Here is a 20,136-nt window from a genome sequence, read left to right as displayed (position 1 = left end):
CAAGCCCTCAGACTTGTAATTCTACTTTTAGAGATTTATTCTACAGGAATGATCAGACCAGTGCACAAATATATTTTATATATACAAAAATATTCATCTTGACACTAATTTTAATGTTGAAACATTAGATATAACTTGCATTTCAAGGGAGTTTGGGTTATATAAATTATGGTGGGTCCATACAATGTGACAGTATGCAATCCTTAAAAATTACGATGTACCTCAGTATTCATTGACACAGGATGGTGTTCATGCTGTGTTACTTAATAAGAAATACATTTAGTACCATTCATTTCACATAAAACTGAATGTGAGTATGACTGTAAGTTAGCACGTGTGCTGGGAGAGGGGTCTAAAATACTGTTCACTGAAATGTTAATGATGTGTCAATTCTGGGTTGTATGGTTTTTACTTTATTTTTATCTTTTTCTGTAATGTTTGAATCTTTTTTTGTAAGAACAATGTGTCATCTTTTATAATCCAAAAATAAAAGCCATTTTTAATTCTACCTATTTTCTTTAAAACAAAACAAAACATAAACGATAAGAAATCCATTTGTGGGATAGAGACATGATTTGATTAAAAATCCTGCACTTTAAGATGAGGACCTAAACTAATCAACTCCAAGTATGCTAAAAACTCTCTCCTCCTTTTTTTGTGACACATTTTTCCCAAGTGAGAGAGTCTTAAGGAATAGATGAGGAATATCAAATACATTCCCTCTTCTCCATCTAATTAGAATACCTCATAAAAGAGAACAGCTAGGTCAGAATGAGTGGTTTTACTTGATGAGATATGAGATGGTCCATACCCACTGTCTCTTTAGGGTTTCTAGTAAGGTAAGGAGAACAAAACTTAAAGTTATAAATTATGTCAGATCCAGAGTCTGAGTAAAGAAGTTAGATCTCTAAAAACATCAATTGTGTTTAAATCCACAAATTCTTAGTGATATTTAAAAATGTATTGGTTACATTAGCATATGCTAGGGAACACTCTCATTACTTAGAAAAATATAAAGAAAAAGAATCAAGTATTTACTGAAAAAAGAAGCCTAAGAAAATGCAGTGGTAATTCACCGCAATACAATTTTAAGCACAAAAAGGGAAAATCCTGGGAAAGAATACATTAAATTGATACCATTTTGAGAATTTTTGTTTTGTTTTTTTAAACAAATATGTCTTGTAAATTATAATTTGGAGAAAGGCAAATCAAATTTCCATAATATGCCGTATAAAGAATTGCCCTTTCAGAAAGTCTGGGTGGCTCAGTCAATTAAGCATCAGACTCTTGACTTCAGTTCAGGTCATGATCTCAGGGTCCTGGGATCGAGTTCCACATCGGGCTCCTTGCTCAGTGGGGAGTCTGCTGGAGATTCTCTCATTTCCTCTCCCTCAGTCCCTCCTCCCTCAAATAAATAAATGAAACTTAAAAAAATAATAATAATTGCACTTCCCAAAAAAATGCTACTTTATTTTTCAAGTTAACAGAGAGAATATGACCATTCATGGACATTTTCTTTCACCTATTATCTTCTTGATTTAAAATAGACTCTAGCTGAAAGGAACCTTAAAATCACCTATTCTAAACCTTTCATTTTATAAATAGAGAAATTGAGGGCCAGATAGTTTTAGTGACATCACAGTTAAAGGCCGCAGAGTAAAGTCAAGTTAGAACCATGCCCAGAATTCAGGCCTCCTGATTCCTAGTTCAGTTCAGTCTTTTCACTGCACCCTTTGGATTGGTGTCTTGTTACTACAAAATACTAAACAAAAATATGAATTCACACATATAAAAATAAATATTATTATTCCAATTATTCTTTAAATAAATCACTCATTTAAAAAAGCATCCAATAAAGCTTCGGTGACATCAGTCTTTTTAGTGGTTGCCATTCTCATAGTAAAGAATAACAGATGTACATCCATTCATTTATTTATTCAACAACCTTTCAGTAAGTATAAAAGCCTGCCTCAAATATGTAATTACACATATATGTAACATCCATGTATATCATCCCCCTTGCAGAGAACTATTTTAGAAGTTGCCAATAGCTATGGTTTTGCTTTCAAAGAGCAAGGTGCCAACACAAGTGTGGAAAAATGCAAGTCTTTTAACTAGAAATACTAATGGGAAATGTCTATACCCAAACAGTAATATTTGGTTGTTTAAATGTAAAATAGGAAGGTATATCACACACTTGACAACACTCTTTGCCACCTTGGCTCTGGGACACAGGGGGCCGAGTAAGATTTCCAGTCTAGCAATATTATGAATACCTAATGCAAGGATCTCCTTGTTTCACGCTGTGCCACAGACCCTGGTCCCTGCCATCCCCGTGCCTTTCATCTGTCCCCATCCCTGTCCCTGCCCTCCGTCCTTTTCTTCAATCCTGGAGCATAACTGTCTTGAGGCCCCCACTTGGCTTTGATGCAGGTTGTGAACTTCAACTCATGTTTTCATCCTTAAAGGTTCTGATGAAGTTTATAAACTTCCCCAAACAATAAGTATTTATTTTTGACTGAATGCAGTTTTATCACTTGGTAAATTACAAATAGGAGTCAGTATTAAACAATCAGTTAAAAAGTAATAGCCTTGGGACGCCTGGGTGGCTCATTTGGTTGGGCGTCTGCCTTCATCTCAGGTCATGATCCCAGGGTCCTGGGATTGAGTCCCAAATTGGGCTCCTTGTTCAGCAAAGGAGCCTGCTTCTTCCTCTCCCTCTCCCTCTGCCACTTCCCCTACTTGTGCTCTCTCTCTCTGACAAAAAAAAAAAAAAAAAGTAATAGTCTTCATTGCATACCTACTGTGTACCTGGGAGAAATAAATAGAAGAACATTCTACTTCAGAAAAGATCATGGGCAGTTACAGAGGACTGGGGGATGAATAAACGTGTCATGTTGGGAGAAAATGAGAACAGCCTCACAGGAAGAAGCAAGCTGCTCAGACGAGAAACCGTGAAGGGAGCTGAAAGACCTTAAAAAAAAAAAACTTAAAAAGGAGTTTCTATGAATGAAGTGCTGAACTATTGAAAACACACTCCTGGAAAATGCTTATAAAGACAAAATAATTCTCCATTATAGTTCATCTCATGCCTGAATCAAAAAATCCAGCATGCTGTTACCTTTCCATGAAAATCAGTTGAGAGAGACTTATGCACAACTTCCTGTTTATTTTCTCTCCCTCTCTCCCTCCATCTCTCTCTCTCTATCTCTGTCACACACACACACACACACACACACACACACACACACACACGGTATCTCTCCTCTTTCTTCGGCAGATAAAGCAACATCAAATTTCATGTCTTAATTTGGTTTTAAGCTCTCTGGGAAACAAGAGACATAAAAAGAACTAGATAAAGAAAGGATGAGAATTAAGAGAACGGGGGCAGTGAAGATAGAAAAGAAGGAGTTTTCCTTCTCAAGTAAGAAAGAGAAGGAGAGGGTCAGACTAGAGAAGGTAATAAAGAACAGAACGGAATAAATATCATAATGGGATCTTTAATTGAATTTGTGTCTCCTCTCAGCCCTGAAGGAACCCTGGTAACTCACTCAGCATGAAGCGTCAGGGTCATCTGGGCACAGAGGAAGCACACAGTGATGTGCTTCCGTTCCTGATCGCAGCTCTGCCTCAGGATGAAATCCTTCTGGTCAACATTTCCCCATCTGGCAGGCAGGCAGCCAGAAGATGGGAGACCCAAAAATGGATCACTGCATTCGGACTCCCTGCAGCAGCCAGTAAATGTAATATAATATTTACACGATCCAATCTAATATCAGTCATGCTAAGCACCATCCAATGGAAAATGTTATGTTTTTCACAGAAGAAATAAAATAAAGGTGAGTTCTATGGTCGTATCTGACTCCCAAGGCCTGAGCCTTTCACAAATGTTGTTTTTCATTTTAGCTTGATCTTGACTGATGAAAATAACTCACCACTATTTGGAAAGTTAGAAACACCAAGAGCTTAATGTATTATCATTTACTTAGAAAAAGCTGCCTTATATAGTAATAACTTCTTTTAATTTAGAAGACAAGAGTGCGGGGGTGTCGGTGGGGGAGGGAAGGAAATGCTCATTAGCCTTCGCCAAAGGCCCTGGCACAGAGTTTTCCTAACTATTCAGAGATCAGTGTCCTATATTTACTTACCAGGGACAATTTATTTTCTTTTATATTTTCAAAGCACTTGAAATGATTCCTTTTCTTTGTGATGATTTCCATATGCTGTTTCCAGGGAAAGGGGTATGGCTTACTCAGTGAGTGTAAGGCCACATTCTGAAACCATTAAATGCCATCTCATGGCGGGGGGGATCCCAAGGACTGCAGGGGCCCTTCCAATGACATTGAGATCTGGATCTCAAAAGGCATTGCATGGAAGACAGCAGATATTCCTTCAATTTCACAAGAGTTGGTTAAATAAAATTAAAATAACCACAAAGGGAGACACTAATAATTCTTTTTAAAAACCACTGAATGTTTCCTTTGTGTTAAGTGACTTATATTTCTAACCTTGAAAATAATCTTTAGAGATAGGTCCCAACACTATCCTCATTTTACAAATGGGGTAACGGAGGCACAGAGACTAATATGACTGAAAGAGTCCGAGTCCACTCTAAACAGAGCTCAGCATAATTATATATAATTAATTCTTTATAGCTTCAGGTATTTTCCTTTAAAACAATCTGGGGGCACCTGGGTGGCCCAGTCAGTTGCAGCAGCCAACTCTTGGCTCAGGTCATGATCTCCTGGGGTGTGGGTTCAAACTCCACAGTCAGCGTGGAGTCTGCTTGAAGATTCTCTCCCCCTGCCCCTTCCCCCACTCATACGTATGTGCTCTCACTCTCTCGCTCTCTCTCCCCCCATCTATCTAAAATAAACAAATAAAATCTTTTTAAAAATCTGTGCTATTTTTAAACGAGACAGTCATTTAGCTTTATTTGGCCTTGTATAATGTATAACGTTAGGATCCCTTGCTGTAAACTCATTAAACTGCATAACAAACAAATCTTGGTTAGTCAGTGATACTGTAAGCGTTTTGTGAAATGTTGTGTTTTATCAAAAATGAAAATTGACACTGGGTGAAAGAAATATCACATGTCATTCTATTTGCCTTTCATGCTCTTAACTTCCATTTGTATATCAGGAGTACAAGGAATTGGTTTAGTGCTTTCTTAATTTCTGAAGAAAAAATAAACTTGTGTAGAAGACAGTTACTTCTTCCTCTAATTAGAACAATGATGATGATGACAGACTCCTTTACTGCGTGATTATTATGTGTCAGGTGATATCTGAATACACAATGCTTACAAAGAATGGTAAGACACATTATTAACCAGTTCTTTGGGTCTCAGATTCACCTGTCAAACTGGTGACACTTTTTATCCACAAAAACAGCAATTTCATTACATAGCACTCCATTTTACAGATGAGGAAACTGAGGTTCAGGAAAAAAATGTGTTTAAAGTTACATAGAAATGGTCGCCAGCACTAAAATGCTTTTGTCCTTTCAAGGATCAGTTCCCAAACAATATCTAAATAGGATTATATCTTTTTTGAAGGAGAAAGGAAATTAAGACACACTAGAAAATACAAAACTTTTCTTTACCCTAGGTCTGACACTGAGGTCAAAATAAACAGGATCTATGTATCAAATTCTCCTTGACACTCCTTAAATTCTTCTTCTCTCACTGGGAGAATCAATTTCAGAGGAAGAGAAAGATTAGTTTAATATAATTTCTAACCAAACTTCTGCATAAGGGCCAGTGGCAATTATTCATTTAAATAAAGTGTTCCAGACACTGGTCAGTAGGCTGCCACATTATGAAAAGCTGAAATGGATGAGAAGGAAATATGAAGAGGACAGTTCAAATTTGTTCTAGTAGGATCAGTATGTTAATCATTTAATGATGGGAAAATAACCACATGGTCGGGGTTCCCAGGAGAGAGAGTTTTTCATTTTTATCACTGTGAAGACAGGGCTTCCATAGTGATTTCTCATGGAAATATGTGCCAGCTATGTTGGCATCTTTAGGTTTCCTTGAACTTGCCAAGGATGCTTCTGTCCCAGGACCCTTTTATATTTGTAGTGCATTGTGCCTGAAAGCCTTCCCCCACATATCTGCCAAGCCAGCTGGAACGCCTAAGAACATTTATTTTCATCTAAGAAATGAGAAGGAAATAAGTGCCAACTAATGTTTAATCTACATTAAGTAAAGGCTAACATAGGTACCCTGGGCCAGTCTGGTCCAAGCAGATTATGAATTTCATACAGTATTTGAGGTGACCCCACTGAACTAAGGACCTCCCAACATGGTGGAAGGGAAAGACGCTTCCTCACATGTTCATTCTCTCTCAGCATATTGTAATATATAATGTTTTACAGTGTTTGATTAAGTTAATTTCTATGTTATTATCCAGTTTTAACTCCCACAAAATGACACAAGTTTTAAAATATTCCTGAAAGGAAGCTATTAAATAAAGATAAGAATTACATTTCAAGCACAAAAGAACAAGAATATGGCAGAGTTAACCCTTCTCTATAATCCTACAGAAACTCTTCATCAGCCGTATTGTGAGATTAAAAACCATTACTGCCTAATCATATGACAGGTAGATAAAATATCCCAAATTACCAAGAAGACTATTTGGAATATGGATTTATATTCACTGTCGTTAGAGAGGTGCTTTATTTTATTGTACTGGATGATATCAGCCAGTGTTAGAGTGAAGTAATCAGTCAAGAAGATATTTAATAACGAAGTATCCAGAACACAAAAAAATCTAGACTAATTTGTCCAACAATGGTTCAAGTCAGGCAATACTGAGTTTAAAACTTTCCACAATTTAAACCAAATGATAATGTTTAGAAAGTTCTTCATGGATGCAATCAAAAATGGCTAAAATAGTACTATTGGCAACAAACTAAGACGTATTTTTTGTCAGCAAATATTGTTGAAGATGCAAACCGCCCCCCCCCAAGAAACTGGTAGAAATAATATTAGAACAAAATACTGGTGGAGGACGTCTATTGTAAAGTTAAATAAAAGAACATGTTTCTGGTATGTCCCAACGTATGGTATTTTTAAGATTCAATTTCGATATTTGCATAGCTGAAGAACTATTCCTTTGGAGAACCAATAAGGAAGATCATGGAGATAAGTTCTCAAAAGTAAATGAATTATTTAATTTTTAAAAAGTCAATGTTTTGGGGCGCCTGGGTGGCTCCGTTGGTTAAGTGTCTGCCTTCGGCTCAGGTCATGATCTCCCGGCCCTGAGATGCAGCCCCGCACCAGGGTCCATGTTCAGAGGGGAGCCTGCTTCCCCCTCTCCCTTTGCCCCTCCCCCTGCTTGTGCACGCTCTCTCTCTGTTTCTCTCTCGCTCTAGCTCAAATAAATAAATAAAATCTTTTTTAAAAAGTCAGTGTTTTATGGGGAAAAATGTACATAAAACTGCTGAGGAAGTAGCTGCTTGAACTGGGGTTAATAAAGAAAAGACTCGAAGGTAAGATTATGGAGGGGCCTCCCATAAAATTCATTCAGGACATAATTGAAAGGAAAATTCACATTTGGATAAACTGAAGATAGAATGCAAAAGTGCTACAGATGTCATCAATATGATTAACTTTATAAAAGCTCACATTTAAAATATATTAGAATCTTTTAAACATGTTGCAGTGAAATAGGGAGTGACAAGGAAAGTGTTTCTTTTTTTTTTTTTTAAAGATTTTTATTTATTCGACAGAGAGAGAGACAGCCAGCGAGAGAGGGAACACAAGCAGGGGGAGTGGGAGAGGCAGAAGCAGGCTCATAGGGAGGAGCCTGATGTGGGGCTCGATCCCATAACGCCGGGACCACGCCCTGAGCCGAAGGCAGACGCTTAACCGCTGTGCCACCCAGGCGCCCCAAGGAAAGTGTTTCTATCATAGAAATTTGTATCACTGAGGTCCAGTGTATCTCTTGCAAATCTTTTTTTTTTTTTATAATGATTTTTTATTATATTATGTTAGTCACCATACAGTACATCCCCGGTTTTTGATGTCTTGCAAATCTTTTTAAGAATTGTAGACCTAAGGATGTGTCACAGTTTCATTTAACTGATAAATTAATATTCCAAATTTGTTGACCTTTTCTGGAATAAGTGGCTCTTAGTCATCGGTTACTTGGCCTATATTTTAGAATAATAAATATACTATGTTCCCTCACAATTAATTGTTTTGAAAGCAACTTTTCAAAAACAGAAGTAGAAGAAACAGAGATTTTGAAGAGTTCTTGAAAATGTTTCTATGATTATGCCATTTTGCTGGTTGAAAATTATGTAAGCGTGTTATTCTTTAAAACGTCTTATCTGCACACTTCACTAGAAAAAAAGAATTTCTGGGATGCCTGGCTGGCTCAGTTGGTTAAGCATCTGCCTTTGGCTCAGGTCATGATCCCAGGGTCCTGGGATGAAGACCATGTCAGTCTCCCTGTTCAGCAAGGAGCCTGCTTCTCCCTCTCCCTCTGCCTGCCGCTCTCCCTGCTTGTGCTCATTCTCTCTGACAAATAAATAAAATCTTAAAAAGAAAGAAAAAAGAAAAAAGAATTTCTAACAGGCTTTCAATCTTTCAAGTAAAAAGTATCAGTGAGATTTTAACACTAAAATATTAAAATGTAGCCTATTCTCATTAGTTTATGAGAACAAAGTATGGTTACCAGGGAAGATGGAAATCCACCCAAAAAATTACAACAAAAACATATGCATTATCAGTCGAGAATGAAAAAGAATTTCCAGTTAGTGTTTCATTTATTCAATATGGAGCTACCTATGATAAGTGGTTATCTTTTTCAACCATGATAGTCTTCAGATTCAAGTATTAAAATAAATTAAAATTTAGACCTAAAATCTAGACCTCTTCATTATACCTCATGGGGTCACACTCGGATTTTCATAATTAAGAGTCCATCAAACACATTGTTCTCACTAAAAAAAAAAAAGCTTCTGGTCAGTGAGAGTGAGAAGACTTTTTGCGCTGTCAAAACAAAATAAAAATTGGTTAAAAAATATTGCTGGGGCACCTGGGTGGCACAGCGGTTAAGCGTCTGCCTTCGGCTCAGGGCGTGATCCCGGCGTTCTGGGATCGAGCCCCATGTCGGGCTCCTCCGCTATGAGCCTGCTTCTTCCTCTCCCAGTCCCCCTGCTTGTGTGCCCTCTCTCGCTGGCTGTCTCTATCTCTGTCAAGTAAATAAATAAATAAATCTTTTTAAAAAATTGCTGATTTTATCTTTATTTTATTCCTTAAAACTTTCTTCTTGATATATTGTATACTATACATAACATATTAGCATAGTATTACATATATATGTATATATATATCTCATTTACACACCCTTGCATGTGTATATATATATATATATACATCATTCACATGTATATGAGGTATAAATGGGCTACCCTCAAAATTGTTTCACTTAAGGAGATACAATCAAAACATTTTGAATACCACTGGTTTAATGGAAGAAACAAACATGTGAACAAAAATTACAGCCATCGGCAGCAACGTGTATGGAGGCATGTGGTGAAACCTGCGTGTGATAAAGGGAACACCGCTGAGCAAATGCTTACTTACATCTGACCAGAAAATTGAGTCAAATCACCCAGAGAAGTGACTCTGAACAGAGTTGTCCAGAGTGAGTAAAATTTCTCCGATGTATTAGGGTAGGTACCAGAGGAAGGGGTGCACACAGCAGAGACGATTCGTGGTGGCAGGAAAGGCAGAGTGTTTTAGAGAACTGTCGTATTTCCAACGGCTAAGTGCACATTTAGGGGAGTACCAGGTGATGGGGCTGGACAGTATGGCAGGGACCAGATCGTGGAGGGTGACGGATGCCACAGTGGAGTCATGGGCCAGTAAACAAGGCGCGGTGCAGGGAGCAGCTCAGACTGTGGGCTTTGGCATCAAACTGGCCTCAGTTCTGGACCTGCCATTTCCCAGCTGTGTGATCTGAAATTATTTAGTTAACTTCTCTAACCCTCAGCTTCTTTACCTGCGGGGAAAAAAATCTGCTATTGTGTATGATCGAATTCATCAAGTGCTTAATTGTACTTAATAAAATTTTTTAAATGTTATGGTTCTTTTGATGACTATGATGGGGAGACTTTGAAGTATTTTAAGCAGTGATATAACAGGTGATTTAGAAAAATCTCTCTGGCAGCTCTCTGTAGCATAAATCTGAGGAATGTGAAACCCAAAGCGGGGAGACAGTTAAAAGGCTTGTAGTTATCTAAAAGCAAAGAGTAAGGGCCTGGGCTGAAGTCCTAAGCAAAGGCATCCCGGGCAGGAAAGAATACGAGCCATAGAGGATGTAGAAAGCCAGTACCCAGTTACCATCTAAGTTCATTGCATTTATCCCCCTTTGTGAAAATGAATAAAGTAAACTACACTAGACCCACAAGAATTGTGTGTATAGAATACAAACCCTGGAGCCACACTCTCTAGGTGTGAACCAGGTCTAACCCTAACTATCTATATGACCTGGGGAAGTCGCTTCACCTCTTTGTGCTCCTCTAATGGGGATCTCAAACAATGATAACCTCACAGAATTTTCTCATCATATTTAAAAAGTGTTTTAAGGAAGCGTCTGGCATCCAGGAAACATTATATAGGAGTTTCTTAAATAAAGTTATCTCCAGAAAATACTGTTAAAGGCAGGAAGATGTTGGGGAAAAAATGACATTCATTGGCTGTTGTTATAAATTTCTTAGGGAAAAATAATCTGTATCCTAAAATGGTGAAATTCAAGCCAGGTAAATTTTGATAAAGGGAATGAAGGAAGAGCAGTAAAGGAAGGCGTACTGCCCAGGCAGAATTAGACAGATCATAAACCTGTAGTTCTTTTCAGGAAAATTCATCCACCCCATCATTTCATCAATCCGGTACCCACGCTGATTCCAAATAAAAGTGGAAAAGTTAGCCATGGATGAGCAGGATTATAAAAATCCAAGACCAAGGTTAGGAAAATTATTTGTTACATAATCAAGTGACAGGAGTTTTTACACAGTGTTTCAAAAGGCAAATCCACTGTATTTTTCAGTATATTTTTTTGGAAACACACCAGATTTAAAGGCCAATTAAGGAAAACTACATCCAGACCATCGTAACACCAAACTATACCTACTATTGCCAATGACCTGCCACATACCAATGGATTTCACAAAGACACTGAAGACAATTTGTTGAGAACCTGGCCAACTTTACTTCTTTCTAATAAAAAAGAATGGTAAATAATTTTTAAAAAATAAAATGCCAAGGTAATTCAATACTGTAAATACGCTGTCATTGAGGTGGTCAAACAATGAAATACCCACCAAACTGCAAGTCATATTTTGCTTCTCGTATAAGGCTTTCAACTTCATGAAGTTGTTTACTCTTTTTTTTTTTTTAAAGATTTTATTTATTTATTTGACAGAGATAGAGACAGCCAGCGAGAGAGGGAACACAAGCAGGGGGAGTGGGAGAGGAAGAAGCAGGCTCATAGCGGAGGAGCCTGATGTGGGGCTCGATCCCATAACGCAGGGATCACACCCTGAGCCGAAGGCAGACGCTTAACCGCTGTGCCACCCAGGCGCCCCTGAAGTTGTTTACTCTTAAAGACTGAGTTTTTTGTTAAGATTTATGTATTTATTTGAAAGAGAGTGTGTCTGTGCATGCACATGTGTGAATGCAGGGAGGGGCAGAGGGAGAGAATCTTCAAGCGGATTCCCGCTGTACGGGGAGCCAGACACAGGGCTCCATCCCAACACCCATGAGATCATGACCCCAGCAGAAACCAAGAGTCAGACGCCCAACCCACTGAGCCACCCAGGCACCCCACTCTTAAGGATTATTTAATGAAGCTGATGCAGGAATTCTCCATTTCCTTTTACAAAAGTCTCATGGCATTCATCATGAATCTATTAGGAAAGCTACAGTAAAAATCTTGGAATCCATATATTTTTTAGGTTTATTTATATGTAAACTGGTTCACTTTCCAGTCTTGTCTCTCACTGCACATGACCTTGGAGATGCATTTCCTGTCATCCTTTTCCTCGATCCCATTAAAAGAAGAAATTATATATGTTTTTAACGGTTAAATCTTAGAAGGTGACATACCATTTCATACAAACTCTAAATCAAAGTTTGGCAGTTTTCAGCATTACTAAATGATAGATTGTTCTCTTTATCCAAACTGATGCAGAGAGTGGCATGATGCCCCTGCCATAGGGGAAAGAATTATATTTGACTTCGGACTCCTTTATATAAATTTTTTGCAAGTAATTAATTTTTTTCTGAATCAGTTTTTTCATCTATAAACTGAGAGTAATAAAACCGTCTAGTCAACTGGTATAAAATGAGATAACATATGTTAACATACTTGGACGATTGTAAGATATACACATGTGAAATATTTTTAGATAAATATATAAACTAGTTTATATTCCTGGACACTTACTAACTGACAGAGGGAGGTTAAATTATTTTGGAAACCACTACCATGAGAAATATACAAATATTATTCAGTTAGATATAATATGTATGTCACAATGATATTACATACTGACTTCTGGAATTTGCAATATGACTTTCTTTAAAAACAACAATCACCCTAGATTAAGACCCTATAAAAGCTCAGAGTACTTACTTTTAAATTAAGAGTTCTGGATCCTGACAATAATGTTCAAGACACACTCTTTTAGACTAACTGAAAGTATGAGCCTACCTAATAGCAAAAAGCATACCAGGTTATTAAAGTGCTGATTCACATTCAACGAAAGGAAAAGAGAAAAGAAGTAGCTTAAATTTCTTATTTGGCCCAAAGCCAGATTTTCATTCATTCAATGAATCCTAGATAAAAAAATTTCAACATGATCATCTATGGAAGTCACACGAGTTGGTGGTTAAGTTTTGAAGCTAACATACGTCAAATACAGGTGATTAATAATAGGAACCTGTGTGATGGAACCGATGTTTTTGAGGAGTGTCAACTCATTCAGTTATAAACATGAAACTTTCATTTCTTCCAGCAACTGTTTTCAAGTATGATAAAGCCAAATCCCTCCCTTAATAATACTTTGGTTAGATCCCATGCATTTCTGTTGGTTTTTGGTTATTAAAATAGTCTAGTCCAATTACAGCTTCAATCCACTGTCTGTTCCTAGGCTCTCTCCCTAAGCACCGTGGCGGGCTTGTGGCTCCGGGGCTTGGCACCCCAAGGAGCGTGTTGTCTGCTCTTTTCCTACCTCCCTCTAGCTCCTCCCAGGTTGAAGGCAGGAAGACCGGAGAAGGAGGGGGGATGGTAGATATATTTAGTTATAACTGAATGAGGTGGTGTTTCTCTTTCTGGTTGTTGCACTTCTCTGGTTAATGCTGAGTGGCCATCTCTGTCCTCTCTGTGGCCAGTGTCCAGAAGCTAGGGCACTTATGTAGTTTCTTCAAGGAGCCCTGGAAAGCTTTTACCACAGCATGAGAAATAGGGCTCCTGCCCAGCTCCCTTCCAAGACCCCCAGTAGCTCCTCAGGATGCCAGCTTGCACCTGCCAGTCCCTAGCTAAGAGCTTGCCTCTCTGGGTAGGGTACTGGCAAGGTGGTTCAAATCCTGCCACTTTCTGTGCCAGTCATTCACCCCTGGGAAATGCAAGGATCCTTGCCTTACCAAATAGTTAAGTTCCTACTTTTCTCTCTCATTCTCCCTCTCTGTCTCATCTTGTCTTTTTCTCTCCCTCCTCTTGCATCTTTCTCCAGTTTTACTCCCCTAGTCACCCCTCCCTACTTCTTATCCCACCGTTCAGAGAGGCACTAGGCAGGTCGGCAATTCCGTTGACAAAAAAGACATCCTGCTAGGGAATATATTGCCAGGTTCCCCTCTTGCAGGCACCTCCAATCTTTACAACGATCATTTTTAAGCTTCCCAGCACCTCCTTGCCTCCCGCAACCCAGAGGTCTTGGCTTCAGAAAGGGAAAACCCTCCCACTACAAGTGAAGACTTCATCACAATGCTAAGGACTCAGACAATTCTTGCGTCTCTCTGGTTCTCCTCTTACATCAGCTGGAAAAGGGGCAGTGGGGCTGTGCTAGAAGAACATAGCACGCCACCCTTCAGGAAGCCCTGTGATGACATATCTGGCCTCAACTTTCTATAGCCGTGCTTCTGAATCTTGACCACACATTAGGATTGCCTTCGGGGTGTTTATTAATCTTGATACCTGGGGGTCCCTTGGCCAATTAAATCACGTTTGGATGAAGAGCACACTATTTTTTATAAGCTTCATTTTGGGAACCACCTTAGCCTCCCCTTATTCTCTCAGGCACCTGTTTTTACCAATTCAGAAGGAGAAGTCAGATTCACAATCAAATCCCACCATTTTTTACAGCTTAATCTTTGGCAAGTAACTTAGCCTTTCTGTGCCTGAATTTCTTCATTTCTAAAATAAGCATATTTTTCAAACTACTTCTTAGGTTATGGGGGTCATTTGAAGAAAAAACACCTGCAAAGAAAATACTGCAAAGAATATTTTCCTGAAAAGAGCTTGATAAATGCATATGTGCCATGTCCCAGTAATGGTAAAGTTGATGCAAAGTCATTATCTTAGTTCATTGTCTTTCAACAAACAGTGATCTGTCTTCAAACACACAATTCCAAAACAAAGATTTTATAACATATGCTTAATGGATTTACCTAGTTCGCACTGACTTCTATATGCATACCTGTTTTTAGAATTTCTAGAAAGCGCTCAAAAACTCAATAAAAAGTGAAGTGATCAGTCATATCTTCTAATGAAGATGTTACTAGCTTTCCATATGTAGTAAGGAGCATTTATCCTCAAATACACATATTCAAACACATCAAAATATTTCTTTTTTTCCCTTTAGAAATAGCTATGATGCTGGAATTATTTCATTTGAAACATTTTAGAGACCTCACTGATGGCACTGATAAGACTATGTTATCTGATTGTGCTTTACTAACATATCTTTATTTAAGTTAAAGAGCTGACATACAGAATCATTAAATCCACTTTTGCCTCATAAAATACATGATTGTAATTTGTCATGTCAATTTTAATAAAAGCTACTTGAAACTTTGAATTGAAATTCAGGGGCACCTGGGTGGCTCAGTAGGTTGTGACCAACCCTTGATTTCGGCTCAGCTCATGATCTCAGAGTTGTGAGATGAAGCCCTGCATCAGGCTCCACACTGGGCCCAGAGACCACTTAAGAGTCTCTCTCCCCGGGGCGCCTGGGTGGCACAGCGGTTAGGCGTCTGCCTTCAGCTCAGGGCGTGATCCCGGCAATCCAGGATCGAGCCCCACATCAGGCTCTTCCACTGTGAGCCTGCTTCTTCCTCTCCCACTCCCCGTGCTTGTGTTCCCTCTCTCACTGGCTGTCTCTATCTCTGTCGAATAAATAAATAAAATCTTTAAAAAAAAAAAAAAAAGAGTCTCTCTCCCCTTCTTCCTCTGCCCCTCCCCCCACCCCTCTTCCTCTCTCCCTCTTAAAAAAAATGTTTTAAAAAAGAAAAAAGAAAAGAAAAGAAATTCAATAAGAGAATAATAAATACCATAGTGGTCTATATGTTTTGAAGAAAGCTTACAGTTCTAAACATTCAAACGTATAAAGGATACAGTGTGAACATTTCTTTGTTCATTATTTTCAAAATGTGAGTTATTACTGACTTGTTCATAAGATTTGTTTGTAAAACAAAAATTTCTCCCCACTTCTTTACATGAAGATTTTCCAAAGTGATCTGTCCGGAGGCATAGCCATGTAAGTACATGTTTGAAAAATGAGTTTTGTAAAGTAAAAGTGCTAACAGAGTTTTTCTAAGAGTATTTGCACACATACAATGGGGTTTTATATTGTAAATATGCCTCAATGAATTTGTTTCTATGAATGATCTCCTGGAAATATATTTATGACTCTGTATTAGAAACGTCTGCTTTTTTTTTTTTTAAGATTTTATTTATTTATTTGAGAGAGAGAGAGAGCACGCATTTGCAGACGAGCAGGGGGAGGGGCAGAGGCAGAGGGAGAAGCAGACTCCCCACTGAGCAGGGAGCCCTATGCCATGCGCTGTGGATCCCAGGACCCTGGGATCATGACCTGAGCCAAAGGCAGATGCTTAACTGACTGAGCCACCCAGGCACCCAGAAATGTTTGCTTTCTATCACATGTATTTAGAACATAAATTAAAAGATATATAGACATTCAAAAACCAGGCAACTGGTTTGGATCTTTTAAAAATTCAGTTTATTCTTGCAAATAAAACCAGATTTTATGGCCTTGAGCTTCAATGTCAATGAAAAGTTTGATTATTAAAATTTCCGTTAGTGATCTTTAAAAGTCGGCATTTGCCTACTGTTCAATCAGCTAGCCAAATACTAAAAATGTTTGAACATCTCTCCAAAGTGTCACTAGAAGGATATTTACCGGGAATTATAAAGGTACTCAATATCTAATCATTGTTAATAATATTAGATAGGGTTTCCCCCCTATTTCAGCGTGTTCAATTTTCATTCTATACAGAATTATGAAAAACATGAACGCTAGATATTTCATACAAGCCAAAAAATTGTTGTCATGTATAGAACGGCTTTGAAGCACTCCCCTTTTAAGGGGGCATGATTCAAGGACTGTCTGAAATTTCCTTTTCTTTCTTACTATGTATTTTCTTTAACTCCCAAATTCATCTTCTGCATGTTCTTCGAAACTGTGAGCATAGTGTTTGCCAGCAACCATCCCTACCCAGTCTTTCTGCCGTCCGCCTCTCCACCCTCCTTCTTGGAGGTGACTTGGCCCTCATAAGCATCGCCTTGGAAGCAGAGGAAGTCTATGCCATGCAACATACACTTCACCTTGAGCTGAGGGACCATTACTAAAATTGAGTTGACTTGATGTTTTAAATGAAATCAGTGATCCTAGCGAGGCCATGGCCTTGATAACATAGAAAGTGATAAGCACTTTGCTCCAAGGGTTTTCTAGAACAAATAATGCTAGTATAAGAAATTAAATGTAAGTTTGAATTAAGGGGAAAAAATAGACCAACAAAAGTAGGCATTGCCATAGTAACTTAGAAATTTTGTCTTCTTTAGAAGGCTCTCTAGTCACTTTTTACATATGGGGAAAACTAGACTGTAAACTGTAGTGTATGTCTCTCTCTCTCTCTCTCTCACACACACACACACACACATACACACACTCACGCGTGCGTGAATTAAGGCAAACATCCAGATGCCGTCATAATGATATTTTAGAATTAGCAATTAATTATACTCTCACAAACTCGATAATTAAAGCAAACATCCAAATACTTTAATAATTTTTTTAAAAACCACAACTATATTTGCAGGGTATTTTAGGAAAGTTGACTTGGGGGGTAAGAGCAGGATTGAATTTTTTGACACTCACACACATAATAACCTCTCTGAATCCTGTTGATAGAGATGTCATCAGTAGAGAAATGCTCCCAAAACACACTTCACTAGCTATTTGCTGTAGTTCTTCCAAAAAAAATCACCACATAATAGCTCCGCTTTGCAATAAGTACATTAAGGACTCAGGAGAAACCGAATACCCACCCTATTCTTAAGGTCTGGCCACAAAGAACTAACAGAGAATAACAGCATCCAGCCACCTTTGTCCCCACATTTTAACTGGTAGGCAAGTGATTCTAAAGTTGTATTCTATAAGGACAGTAAAATACTCGAGCAAAATAGAATCTCACTGATGGTCGAGTACAGTTAATTTCCTCTTTACTTCTCCTTTCCTACCTCACTCAAAATGTTTGTCTCTTTCTCCCTCTACACACACACACACACACACACACACACACACACACACACACGCCACGCCACAACAGATGACTCAGGAAGGGTGAGAGATTTGTCTCAGGTCCGGCTACAAGTTAGATCAGAGCTGGAATTAGAACCCAAATCTCAGTAACTGGAGCCAGCCAACTGCTATTCTAGACCCAGAACAAATCCTGTTCAGGCCATGAATTCTGCATACTCTGAAGCAGGCATCACTGTTTTGTCTGATGTTTTCTGCCATCAACTCCTAAAGCAACACAATGAAACTACCTTTCCAGATTCTTCAATCACTGCTAGCCTGAAGCAGAGGAAAGTTACTTAAACGCTCTGGGCTCTTTCCTTATCTAAAATCCGCAGGTTGAACCGGAGGTCTCTGAGAAACTTTCCAGTTCTAAAAATTTTGCTTTTCACCTTCTGTTTTATGTCTCCTTCTTGATGTTTGAAATTTTCACTAGGTGGCAGGATTTCACCATTGCATTATGAAAGGATTTTCCGCTGGAAGCCTAGGAGCAGAAAATTTCAAAGAAACTCCTTTCCTCACAGTGAACATTAAAAAAAAAAAAAAAGCCAAACCCAAGAGAAAGAATAACTACAAAGGCCAGTAGTCCACATATTTCATAAGGATTATATCCATTTTTAATATATAAAGCAGAAATTAATCAAACACGTTAATTAATCATACACTACTACAATTTAGTATTCAAATCAGGTAAAAGTCTGCTTAAATTTCATGCATTTAAAAATTTATTTTAGCTGAATCCCAATTTAGACAATATCAGATTCCCTCCAGCAAACTGGTAGCAAAAAACAAGCAATATAATGGAAACAAAAACATTTAAAACATTTAAAATCGTTATTAGATGCATTTCAAAGTTTCCTATAAGTTACTTACAACATATTTTTAGTGTCTTTGAATTTTATGTTGAGCACTTAACTAGATGAGTACACATATGGAATGCAGTAGATTCTTGCATTTATTTGTCAAATCCTTAAAAGAATATTCTTTCAAATAGATTATCTGACATTTTCATCATATATTTAAAAGTATCGCCCAAAGTTGGCCTTTTCATAAATGCTGCATTATAAATGTCACTACCAAGGCTTTATACAAGTCCCCAAGAAACACACCAATTGGTTTTGCTGAGCTGAGCATTTCTCTTCTGCCAGAACCAAGTAAAGTAACACGAAACAATAACTCAACTGCATATTCTACTATTGCCTAGAAGAAACTTCCCAAGTGTCTTGCTGGTTGTCAGAGAAGCTGATTAGGCTTTTCTTCAGCTGACAAATGCGGCACTCTTTTTTCCCCTATCAATTACTGGTTAATTACATATATGCTATGTTACTTCAAAGCTTTTTGGAAACACGAACAAACCCGCATCGTAGAAAAATTTAACATCGGCGCCAAAATCAAACTAATACATAAACTCCTGAATGAGAACTTGAAAAAAAACCATCAACAGGTTGCTCTCATTCCTTCCCAGAACAGAGCGGTGATAGCATTTCTTTGGTGGTCCTACCTTAGCAACTTGCAGGGGCTGCTTCTGCTCCTTGCCACCTTGCAATCGGAACCCCCAGGGCGCCCCTCCGGTCATGGAAATGCAGATAAAATCCCCCGTGCCCATTTTCTCCTTTCAGTTGGGTAGCATGAAGAGCTTGAAAAGACAGAGGAGGCTTCGGTGCAGTTGAGATGCGTACTTAGCTGCAAGCGCCTGCCCAGGAGGCAGGATTGGGGAGCGCAGAGCTTCAGCTGCTGCTGCGGCCGCTGGCCGCATTCGCAAGGAGGCAGAGGCGCTCCCGAGCATCAAGGACACAGCCCACTTTTGCGTCACGCTCCTTTGCTCAGCCCACTTCGGGCAAAGGAAGGAGACTCGCTTAGAGAAGAAGGTCCTCATTTGGGGCGAGATGGGGGAGGGGAAGCAAAAGTTCTCTAGCACTAACTGATTTAATGCCAGCACTTAAAGAATGATTGAAAAACCTTCCTTTAATAATCCTATGAGTAGTGGAGAACACGTGAAGGTCTTAATCTCCAGGCCACGAGTGACATCCTAAAATAGGAGCTCTGAGAACTCAACTACTAGACAAACTGATTTTCTCAAATAAATGTTTCAAGAATGACCACACTGATGATTGAAACAGACCAAAGGGAGTTCAAGAGGGTGAAATTATTATTATTTTTCTAAGCTTCTACTGTCTAATTCCATAAGAAGAGGAAATAAAAGAAAGCAAAACATTTGTTGTTGTTGTTTTTTAAACCTCCTACTCTAAAAGGTACTTTTTTGAACTTTGAGATAGGTGCATGTATTTTAGAGTTGAG

The 20,136-nt window shown here is 38.5% G+C and overlaps 1 protein-coding gene across 3 annotated transcripts in view; it reads right to left on the bottom strand.

Moving 5' to 3' along the window:
- SYNPO2 (synaptopodin 2) overlaps window positions 1–19,611 on the bottom strand; it is a 167,238-nt gene extending 147,627 nt beyond the window's left edge. For 2 of the 3 annotated variants that reach the window (XM_044384291.3, XM_026499243.4), the window contains exon 1: window positions 19,340–19,601. In XM_044384291.3, the coding sequence (XP_044240226.1) occupies window positions 19,340–19,444 (105 nt within the window). In that variant the 5' untranslated portion in view covers window positions 19,445–19,601. Of the gene's footprint in view, window positions 1–19,339 lie in introns of all 3 variants that reach the window. The other variant, XM_026499242.4, reaches the window with a different exon arrangement.
- Window positions 19,612–20,136: the final 525 nt, after the last annotated feature.

The sequence above is a fragment of the Ursus arctos genome, unplaced genomic scaffold (genome assembly GCF_023065955.2).
Source record: "Ursus arctos isolate Adak ecotype North America unplaced genomic scaffold, UrsArc2.0 scaffold_11, whole genome shotgun sequence".
Taxonomy (NCBI): domain Eukaryota; kingdom Metazoa; phylum Chordata; class Mammalia; order Carnivora; family Ursidae; genus Ursus; species Ursus arctos.
This window is presented reverse-complemented; position numbering and strand designations above follow the sequence as displayed.